The sequence below is a fragment of the Crocodylus siamensis genome, chromosome 1, assembly GCF_052110815.1.
Source record: "Crocodylus siamensis isolate JL-2025a chromosome 1, ASM5211081v1, whole genome shotgun sequence".
NCBI lineage: Eukaryota > Metazoa > Chordata > Crocodylia > Crocodylidae > Crocodylus > Crocodylus siamensis.
In genome coordinates, this window is record NC_143395.1 from 210,359,510 (window position 1) to 210,370,572 (window position 11,063).

Genomic DNA, 11,063 nt, shown 5'->3' on the forward strand with positions numbered 1-11,063 from the left:
GTTAAAGAGATAATGAAGCAAGAGAACTGTGTGGGACAAGACAAGGTGGACCTCTACTATCCACAGAGTCTTGAATAGTTTTGTTGGCACATCAGCAAAGGTGAAATGGCCCACACTTGGGAAGCTGATGGAGATAAAAACACAGGACAGACTGAACTTGTTAGTTGTCAGCTGCTGAGCACAGTGTCAGGAGAGTAAGCTGAGGAGTTGTGGGTCTCAGAGCCCAAAAAAACTGAAAAAGAAACAGCTGAGTATCTTTGGGGGTACCCTGGGCTGTGTGGGCTGTATTGGAGATGGAGGAACAGCTTTACCCTTGGAAGGGGCAGAAAACCTGTGGGTGGGTGGCCTCCACCCCCGTAAATGCTTTTACTAAGAGACCGTCTGCTTTGCTGCTTGGAACTTTTGAGTTGCACTCGGTCTCCCCAGAAAGAGGCAAAATCTCACTCAGGAGCAGAACTGGATGCTAATTCATTGAGTCAGGGGCCACAGAGTACCAGGGAATGTGAGAGACTGAAAGGACAGGATCTCAGAAAAGGAAGGAGCCTGACCTCCCCCTTTGCTTTAGAAGCCAAGTTTGGGCTGGCTCTGAGGGACTCTCTCAGAAGCCAGACAAAGCATAGTAGTCCGTGCAAGCACCTGCTGGAGGGCACTTTCTGACACATGGCCACTCAGACCACTTGTTAGCTGGGTCTTTACCTTACCTGCCAGTGAAACTCGCTACTGGGACCTCTTCCTGGGCACCACTGCTTGAACCCTTCTGGTCCAGCTCAGTGCCTACTGGCACAGGTGTGGTCTTCATGTCCAGAGACCCCTCCAAGGAGAATGCTAAGTTGATTAGCTGCTCAATGACATAGTCTATGTGTTGTTTTGTGCCTCTCTCAATCTTGGTGCTGAGCTTCACCCCCAGTGATGTTTCAGATAAGGTTGTGACTTGCAGGTGCCCTGGCAGGTCCAGGTGCTCTTGGGTTCTTTGGCGCACTGGCGTGACATGGAGGAACCCTTTGGGCATTGGCTCCTGGCCTGAAACAGCATACGCATATTTCAGGATAGCGTCAATGTGGGGGTATAGCCGGATGTCAGTGTGCTGCCTGCGATACTCCTTCAGGTGCCTAGAATCTAGGTGAAGAACAAGATGCAGAGCATCTGAAGAACAGATAAACCTCACACGCCATTCTCAGAAACACCCCTCATGCAGAGAAACACAGACACACATAAGCACGCATGCTTCTTGGATTCTTGTCAGTTAAGAGGTGCATGCGTCCAATCCTGCTCTCCCCCATCGTTGATCACTTATATGATCTCTGCCAATATGTGAACTCCTCCATCTGTATCTCTCCTTTCTCTCTCTCTCTCTCTCTCTCCCTCTCTCTCTCTCACACACACACACACACGCCCTCCATTACTCCCATCAAGGAGGTGCACCCCCAGGATACAATCTTGTACAGTGTTAGTCTGGTCCCACAACTATGCCTGCTGATCCCTTTACATTCCTACCCATCCCCTCTTCCTCTTTGCATGGGGCCCTGTGTATAATTTCTCTATGAGGCAGAATAAAGAGAAGAGATAGAGCCAGAGGGGGCATAGGGTACAGTTGCCTGGCATGAATGATGAATTGCCCCAGCATTGCTGTACCTGGTTTCTTAGGAGGGCTGGTCAGGACAAGTGAGTCGCCCTTTGCCCAAGAGCCCACGGTATGAGGCCTTTCTGCTTGGGCTGGAAGCTTTTTTGGCGAAGGCAAATCAGGACACAGGATTCGCTGCATGGGAAGAGAGAGGGAGAAGTTAGAGCCCCCAGTGCAGTATACCCTGCAAGAGTCTTCCTTTTCCCTGCAGTAGTCCTTCTTAAAATACTTTCCCTTTATTATGATAATCCTGTCTGAACTTTCTCTTTTCCAATTCAGCCATCTCTCAAGACTCTTCCAGTTTCCTGCTATAGCCCCACCAGACTCCTCTCCTTCATGAGGATAAATGGAACATAGGAACATGGAAATACAGGGCTGGAAGGGGCTTACTGGTCCATCAGATCCCATCCTTTGTGTTTGCAGGCAAGTGTTTATATAAGGAGCCCTGAAAAATGATCCGTTCTAACTCTTTAGACTCCACAATCACATGCACAATCTGATCTAGGGGACAAATTTCTTCCTGACACCAAATCTGGTGATCAGCCTGATCCTGAGTGGAAGAGAAAGACCCTCTAGCCAGGTACACAAGAGATTTCTAAGTATCAATAACAGCTCAGGTGCACCCCAGTCAAACATCCACTTTTACCTATAGCTCCTGTCCAATGATTGAGAAGAAAGTGTGAAGGGAAAAAAACAGCAATGAAGCATTCTGGAGGGAAAAACTTTAAATAAAAGAACTTTGAATTGCAAATACTTTGAATCCACATCTCAGATGTGCTGATAATTGATCCAAGGACCTCCCCATCTCATCACGCTGTCCCTTCCATAAACCTTTCAAATTCAACCCTGAAGTTATTCCAGATCTTAGCCACCACTCATTTGCTTAGAAGACTGTTTCAAACATTACTAATTCTGCCGAAGCCCCTTCCCTCCCCTGCAACAATCCTCCAAGGTTTATCCCCACCCTTGAAGTACACCCTCTAGGCCCCTCACTTCATTATGACAATCTCTCCAAGAACTGTTCCCTCCTCAGTGGATGCATCTACATGTAATACCAGGCACTAACAATGAGCTGTAACCAGTGATACTGCACAGTAGTGCCAGCGCATGTCTTTTAGGTGATGCTAATGTGCAGTAGACTAATTCTACTGTGCATTAACACATTAGCATGGTTTTTGCCTGCCGTGCTAATGCACAGTAGAATTAGCCTACTGTGTATTTAGTCTCTCATATAGATGCACCCACTGATAGTCTCCCTACCCCTCAGACCTGCCCACCTCACCTTGACGTAAAACTTGCGGGTGGTACAACGATATTGTGCAAACTCACAGAAGGTCTGAAACAAGGAGGCTTCTGGGAGGTTGGTACATACTGAGCCTAGGGTGAGAGGAAACATAAATTGAGATGAAAGGAATGGGGAAATCAACTTCCTGCTCATAAGCAACATGAATCAGATGCTGACTCAAGTACCTGTTCCATTCTTATTGCTGGCTGAGAAGGGAATGCTCCTTGGTTGCTTGAGTGAACAGCCAAGTTAAAAACATCCAATTGGAGCCAGGAGGCAGTGCACTACATTGCTAAAGTTCACATGGCCTCCTATCTCACAACTCTTGTTACAGCATCTCGCCCCATGGCTGCCTTGGTCAGCCTACTTTGGACCTCTTTCCTTTGTCATACGGTGTTAAAGCCCCTGTAGCAGACATCTGGTTTTCCTCATCGAGGAAAACAAACAGGAGCAGTGATTTTGTGGGCATAATGTCAAGATTCAAACAGGGCTAACAAATGTCAGAGTAAGCAACAAACCCACGTGTTCTACCCAAAATGTCTCTGTACACTTCACCAGGAAAATCTGCTCAGTTTTGTAGACTGTATGCTTACGCATGCACCGTGAGAGCAGGAGGTGGGGCCTGAGATAGTTAGTGCAAAGCTGTCTGCCAATTCCATGCCCTATTGGTCATCTGTAAAGGCTCAAGAACTACATACCAGGCTCAAAATATCACAAAGTTTAAAAGCAATAAGCTTATGTTGAGCTTTTTAGTCTGTTTTGTGATTTGGATCTCCCTGTGCCCTTATTAGCATTACCAGTCCTTCCCAATGCCAGAGATCTCACTTCTACATCCAGCTGTCTTCCAGCCCCCAAATCAAACCTATCTCCATTTGAGACAAATTGCCAACCAACACAGCTACAACCAACATCCCTGAAACACAGAAGAGGAAGAGGCTTGCTGGGCTCTATGCTTCAGCCTTTCCCCCTTCTCCTTCTGTGACAACAGTATCATCTCCTGGAAGGAGCTCCGCCCACCTTCTGCTGCATCCCTGGAGGGCTGCTGTACCACAGGAAGCAGGCAAAATGGGGAAGGCAATAAGAGGGGATTTCCCTCAGGCAGGGCTGGAATCCTCCTGCATATGGAGCTTCTCATTTCATCCCCAGACTGGCTGTTGCCCCGGCTGGAATCCTCACTCGGGGCAAAATCATGAAATGTGGTGACACAGTTTAGCTTGGCTGAAGGGCTGCTGATAGGCACTGTTATGTCATGCTCTGCCAAAGGAGATAAACAGTTCCTAAAGGAAGTGCCTGCAAGTTGTGCTCAAGTTCAATATACAACATTGTTCTGGAATTGTTGTAGGACCAAGAACATCTCATGCGTATCAGAAAAGGCTTCTTAGGTGCACACCTCAAGCTAGTCTCACAAGTAAAACACTTTTCATGGCTTCAATTCTCTATTGCTGCTGACCAGAGGCATCAAGGCACTTTGGCAATGGCTGTGAGCAACTTCCTCAGCCTCTACTGTTTTGCAGGTGTGCAAAGATATCTGTGAGAACTGGAGCTTCTTCAGAACAAACACTGTGGTGGCTGCGAGACTGGACAGAGAGGCTGGTGATTAAGGTCGCTGTACTGAATAGTGCACTAGCTAAATATTTCCTAACGCTGTCTAAATATTAGGGCTTTCTGACACAGAGAATTTTACAGCTTAATTGCCGCAGTCTGATTATGCGGGGGTAACTCCCCACACATTCTAGTATTTCAGAAATTCTAGTATTTCAGAATAAAAACGCCTTTTGTTTTCATATTATGCCACTTTGGAGGTGATATAAACTAACACAGCAAAAGCAGTTATCCCAGAATAAGAATGTCCATACAGGGAGTTAGAGTAGTAGAATTAAACCAGTATGCTTCCCCATGTAATTGGGGAATGTGAATTCCCCAAATTTATCAGCACTTAACAGCTAACAGATGCAGAAAGAGAAGATATAAGTAGATGGCTTAGAAAAATATCTTCTGCCTAAGCAAAATATAAAATACGAGCAGTATATTCCCCCAACACATGCTCAGACTCAAATGGAAGCAACAGAGTGATATGCAATAGGTTGCCCCAGTTAATATGGTTCACTTGCACAGTATTTCATTAGAAGTTGTTTTTGTTTCTAGCAAGATGCTTGAAGCAGAGGATATGTACTGCTATGTCTTTGAGTTAGACCTTAATCAGGCTCATGATATGTGCTGCTGAGAGAAGCAGCAAAGAAATGACCACAAAAACTGAAGGCATTAGGAATGACCAAAGCATCAGCATGCACAAAATAAAAGGCAGAGACAAAAAGCAAGAATAGAAGAATACAATTCAATGAAGGGCAAGAACAAGCAATACAGTGTGGCACAAAACAGGAAAAATTAAAATGTCTAGAAGTGATGCTATATGTGGCTTTACAAGGAAAAAATAATTTGTTTTCAAGAGAATGCAACCAGTAACAGAAACATCCCTCTAATGCATACCAAGGGAGGAGTGAGGATGACATGCTCTCAGATAACACCTCATCACCCACACTAAGGCCACAAAATGCAAAATTAACTTAGTGGGCTGCAAAACAAAAAAGCCCAGGTTTTCTATTGAAAAAAAATCCCTGTTTTCCTGGCTAGCAGCAACCAGCCACTCAAGCAGTGGTCAGAAATGCAACTAACTTTGATTTCTTTTTATTTTTTTGTATATTTCCTTCCATCAGTCAGCTCCACAGAATATCTGTGCAGTAGAAAATGTGACTGCTGTAACAGCTTTGAGAAAAGGCCCCTTGTCATCCCACAAACCTACATCCAATTGGACATGATTTCGAATACTGCTAAACAAATGTCTGGCACTGCATTCTCAAGGCTGCTATTACAGATAATGGACTTTAGATTGCCTGCCAGAATTTTGCTTATTTTGCTGTGTCAGCAGAATGCCAATGTATCACATCCGGACACCACCACAGCTGGGCCAACAGCAAAGCAGACACAGCTGTCAAAATTGTCAAGAAACTACTGAAAACAGGACAGTGAGGTAATCAAGCCACAGATAGGGACAGTTCTGCTCAACTGGAGAGCTATAGCAACTGAAGGCATGGACATCAGCCCCTTTAGTCCTCTTGTTTCACACTAAACCCGGAGCAAACAAACTTTTGAAGCCAGCAGCAGTGGGAAAAGAGACAGAACAAGTTAAACAGCAGTGACAGTGCTGTGACAAAAGGCCCAAGGAGCTCCCTGAGCACCAGCTAGAATAGCCAGGGTTCAGCCGATTCCTAATGTATATAAAGGGCAGCACCAAGCCTGTACACAGCAATAAGATAGGGATAATTCTACCACTGCAGCTATGGTTTCCTAAGGGGAAACAAAAAATATTGTCCTTGCAAGAAGGAGTTCCACCACATTGAGGCATACACAGTTAGAACTAGCAACTGCTATTAAATTGCCTACTAAGTTCATAGTTAATTGAAATAAAGTCTGAGCCACAGGGAAGAAACATATCAAATGGGGCTTCCCAAAGACATGTGACAAGTCTATGTAATCAGGAACCCAAGATGTTGGTAGACAGCAACTGAGGTGTTCCCAACAGTAGCTTGGCAAGTTTCCAGAGCTGTAATAGCAAAAATGCAGGGTTATACTGAAGCATTCAGAGCAGGAATAGCTGCTCCCTCTGATTCATACTGGCAGGAGCTGTGGTGAGTCTCTTGGGCAGTGATTCTCAACAAGGGTGCTGCAGCACATTTGGGTATTGTGATATCCTGTGAAGGGTGCTGTAGGGTGCTGTGCAATATTAGCACTGTTAGGTATGTAAATACCTACACATGATTCACAAGTTAAAACCAGAGATTTCAAATATGAATCCATAGTCAAAAACTCTGACCTGTTGTGATTTTTCTGAGTTCTTTGCAACAGAAGAACTGCTCTATTATATTTCCATAGTCAAAAAATGAGTGAAAAATAAGAGCTGGCATTTTCCAAGGGGTGCCTTGAGTCTAAAAAGGTTGAGAACTGCTGCTCTAGGCACTGGGGTGCTCTTAGCACAGAACTGATGACACACCTCACCCTCGCCCACCCAACCTCTCTGTACCCTCTGGGATCCAGCCATGGTTCTCGTGCTGGTCCAGCCAGATGATATTGGGATCGTAGCATCCTTGAGTGCGTCGGATCTGACAGAACATATTAGCCTTCTGAGAGGATAGCAGGGCAGAGAAAAAGACCTGGTACTCGCTGTCAGACAGTGGGGTACCTGGAGCTGGGAGTGACTTGCCACAGAGAGGCAGCACCAGCGACTGCAGAAAAACTGTGAAGAAGGCAGGACAAGGAGAAGAAAGCCATCAGGCACAGTAAGGGAAATAAAAAAGTAGCTTGTAAACCTGTCAGTCCCCTTTGCTTCCTCAGCAAGTAGCTTGGGCCAATAGACCCATCTGGACTGAAATTCCCACCTGCCCTCCACATTGGCCAGGCCACAGTAGAACTGTACATCAGAGATAAGAGGTTTTTCCACAGATCTCCAGAGCCACCCCATTTCCTTTGGATCTGGGTGCATCTGTGAACAAACTGAGCCAGCCAATCCAGCAGACCCGGTACCAGGGCCCTAGAGTGAAAGCCTCAGTACCATGCCTCCATCTCCCCAAGTCAGCCAGTGCCTTTAGCACAATTATCATTAGCTGTGCCTGGTACGTGTTTGGCCCCTACAGCTCTCAGGGCTCATGCTTAACAACAAGGGCTCTGACCTTGTAGCATTTCCTCCTTGTTCTCAAGCCACAGTCCCTTCCTGAGAGCTCCTAGGCTTCCTAACAAAAGAACTAAGGGTGAAGTGTATGGGAATGGGGCCACCTAGTGTTTAGGGCTGGAGGATGTTTTGGAAGAGCAAGGGGCCTAGGAGGTGTGCTTGCTTGGGGAAGGGCTTTCCAGGAGTCTAATCCCTTTGAGGAAAGATGGCCAGATACATCCTTTTAAGTATTTAATATACGTACAGCACCACAGCTTGTGGGTTTAGGGGTTTGAAGTGGTCCCCGACAAGGATGGGGCAACCTGATCAGGAGAGGGGTGAAGGGTGCCTGCAGGTTACTCACCCACCAGGAGAGCATATGGCAGAAAATGGAGCCCCATCATTTTTCCACTTTAATGCCAGTCTCCAACCCACACCAACAGCTCCTATTTCAAAGGGCAATATGGAAAGAGAACACTGCGACCTCACAGTCGACCTCACAGTCAGAGCCTTGGGGACATGCCCAGTGGGTGTGGGGGGGGCGAGGAGGGGAGAAAGGCAAAGGGATCAAGGAGAAAGGAAGAATCAGAGACACAGAGCGGGTCATGAAGGATGGGAGATGAAAAGCAAATGGAGGAGCTGATGATTGGCAAAAAAGGCTGGAACGTACCAGGGGGACGAGAGTAGGAGAATTCAGGGGAAGAGTGGGAGCTGTAAGGAAAGTGAAGAGAGGGATGTAGTAGTGTTAGAGTGATGCTGTAGCCACAAAGGTCCAAAAATTATGTGAGAGTCAAGGATTACTTGGGGTGATATCTTTTATTGGGCCAACTGCATAGCCGGGATAGGGTTAGGCAAGTTTTCAAATGCAAGACATTCTTCATGAGGGCTGAGTAGTGAAAGCCAGCACGGAGGGATATAGGTAGGTGAAAAGAGCAGCAGGTGAAAGCATCTGGGGGGAAGGGGGTTGAAAAGGAAGGGTGCAACAGACGCAGCTGAGATCTGGGGAGGATTGTGAGGGAAGGGCATTGAGATGAGTTGGTTTGGTAAGCCGTCAAGAGGATGCTCCAATCTCTCCAGCCCGCACTCATGTTCCAAAGCTCAATCCACAAAACGTCCAAACATCCACAGCCCAGAACAGGGGTTGTCAACTGGGGGTATGCATACTCCTGGGAGTACTTGAGAAGGCCTGAGGGGATACGCATGGGTGGGCAGGGACAGAGTGCCACCATGCACCATCCCACACTGCCATGCAGGCACTGTCCACCAGGCCAGACACGAGTGACGAGGAAAGCTCGCATGTGGCGGCTGCTGCTGCTCTGTGTTCAGCTGTGCCTACCCCCCCACCCCTGCTCTGCGTCCGGCCATCGGGGTACACTGCTCCAAAAAGGTTGAAAACCCCTGGCCTAGAACAATATTTGGAAGAGCATCCAGACTAGTGTTTACACGTTTATTACTGGAGGTGAACAAACCCCAGAGAAGACAAACTCAGAAAGACTTGAGCTCCATTGTGCTCCTATGCCCCCCCACTATCTCTTTTTCTTTTGTGGCATCAGATATCAGCTTCCAAATTTATGAGCCACTGTCTGGTATTATCACTCAATGTGCAGATTCCACCTGCCTCATCTGGACATTTGTAAAGACTGCAGCTTTCAATTAAGTGCTGTGCTGTTTGTTAGGCACTGCATTCATGCAGGAGCCTGTCCAAGATGTTCATCTTGTGAAGTGTTCTGAAATGTCCATATCCAGATCTCAGTCTGTTCAGCTGATCCACGCTTCTCTGTCAAGGTCATGCCCAAAAGGGGACTTGTTTGGCATTAATATAAAGTGCTGTAGGGATTGGGCTAACTTTTCCCAGTGGTCAACCCACCCCGTTGCTGCCCATAGGTTTGGTTCAGCAGCCCCAGTCTCTTCCAGGAGATTGTGGGCTTCATGTATAAATGCTTTATGACTTTTAAGTTCCTGAAGCCTCCATGTATTCAGGTCTTCAGTCAACAGTTGGTGAAGCAGGTGATTTTTGTTATCTCTTGCTTCTATTGCCAGTAACGATGCTAGGGCAGGGGCGGGCAATTATTGCAGGCAGAGGGCCACTTACTCAGTTTCGGCAAGCCATCAAGGGCTGCACGATAGGCAGCCCAGGGCAGATAAATATTAATTTTCTGAATTTTCTAGGGGCCCTGTGGTCTGGATAGAATGGCCTGGCCCACTGGGCCACATTGTGCCCACCCCTGTGCTAGGGTCTGCCTTCTTATGTCTAATGCCTGAGAGTACAGGGAGTAGTACTTCTGTATATGTTTAGGTTGTGCAGCCTGTTATAAGTCTCAGTGCACTGATAAGTACAGTGTCAAGCTTTTTAGTGTGACAAATTTTGGGCCATACAGGAACACAATATTTTGCTGGACCATATACCATGGCAAGTGCAGTGGGTCTAAACACTTTGTAGCTGGCACCCCATATTGTACTGGCTAAACATCTTAAGGCAGCTACCTGTGCAGAGACTTTACTGCTGACTTTCTGAATGTTTATAGGTGAGGGAATGGTCTAATGTAACTCCTGAGTAGGTTGGGGTATACTCATGAGGAAGCATGTGGTTCCCTACTTTGATATTCAGTGTGCTATTAGCTTAACAACTGTTTAAGTGGAAGAGTGATGGTACTGATTTTTGATGCTCAACTTTAAGTGCCACTTATGGAGATAGTCAGCAATGAGTTCCATGTCAGTACTCAGTACTTTTTTTCCCTGGCAGGAGGATGTGCCTGGGTTTATTTCAGTGCCATCATGGTTAGAGATCTTTCCTGGGTGATGGGAGATCCATACTGAAATCCCTCCTCTGTTAGAAGAACGCTGAGGCCACATTACTTATTAAGCTGCTCTGGATTGTGGTTGGGGAAGGATGGCCCAGTGTCTTCTGGTGATGCTATTTCATTTTCTACAGAATACTTATATAGCTACCTGGAACCAAGTCTTCTGCTCCCACTGGGCTAGAGAGCCATTCTCTTTGAATATCTAATTATTTCATGCTAAGAGCAGAATGGCTTGAGCAGAATGGCTTGAGCAGAAGCTACCATCCTCACAGTACCCCTTACCTGAGAGAGAAGAGGATCTGAATTCAGATTCCCCGCTAAAAGAAGAGGTCTCCATGTCTCCACTGAGTGCACTAACTATGCAGCTGTTGGAATTCAGGTAAGATGTGTTGTGTGGGGGGTTACTTACGCTTTGTGAATATCTGCTGACTTGGTCCCTGCAGTCAAGGTTGGAGGGGGAGGGAAAAAACTTCCAGTATGAAGAGTTTCAGAAAAAACTTTTAGTTGAGACAGATGTCTAGATTCTTGATACTGTTAGGACTTAAGCACTAGTTCTGGGCATGCTCTGAAACAGACATTTGCATACCCAGGGCACTACAGTGATTGAAAATATAGGCTCCTTGGATTTCTGATGCCCCCGGGGTAAGCAACAGC

The 11,063-nt window shown here is 46.5% G+C and overlaps 1 protein-coding gene across 1 annotated transcript; it reads right to left on the reverse strand.

The window, feature by feature from the left end:
* Positions 1 to 363: 363 nt before the first annotated feature.
* On the reverse strand, positions 364 to 10,746 carry ACRBP (acrosin binding protein). The gene is made up of 5 exons (XM_090040388.1): positions 10,692 to 10,746; positions 6,985 to 7,197; positions 2,904 to 2,998; positions 1,633 to 1,756; positions 364 to 1,116 (listed from the first exon to the last, which is right to left on the reverse strand). The coding sequence occupies exons 1-5, from the start codon at positions 10,744 to 10,746 to the stop codon at positions 698 to 700; spliced, it is 906 nt and encodes a 301-aa protein (XP_089896514.1). The 3' UTR covers positions 364 to 697.
* Between the last annotated feature and the right edge of the window lie 317 nt (positions 10,747 to 11,063).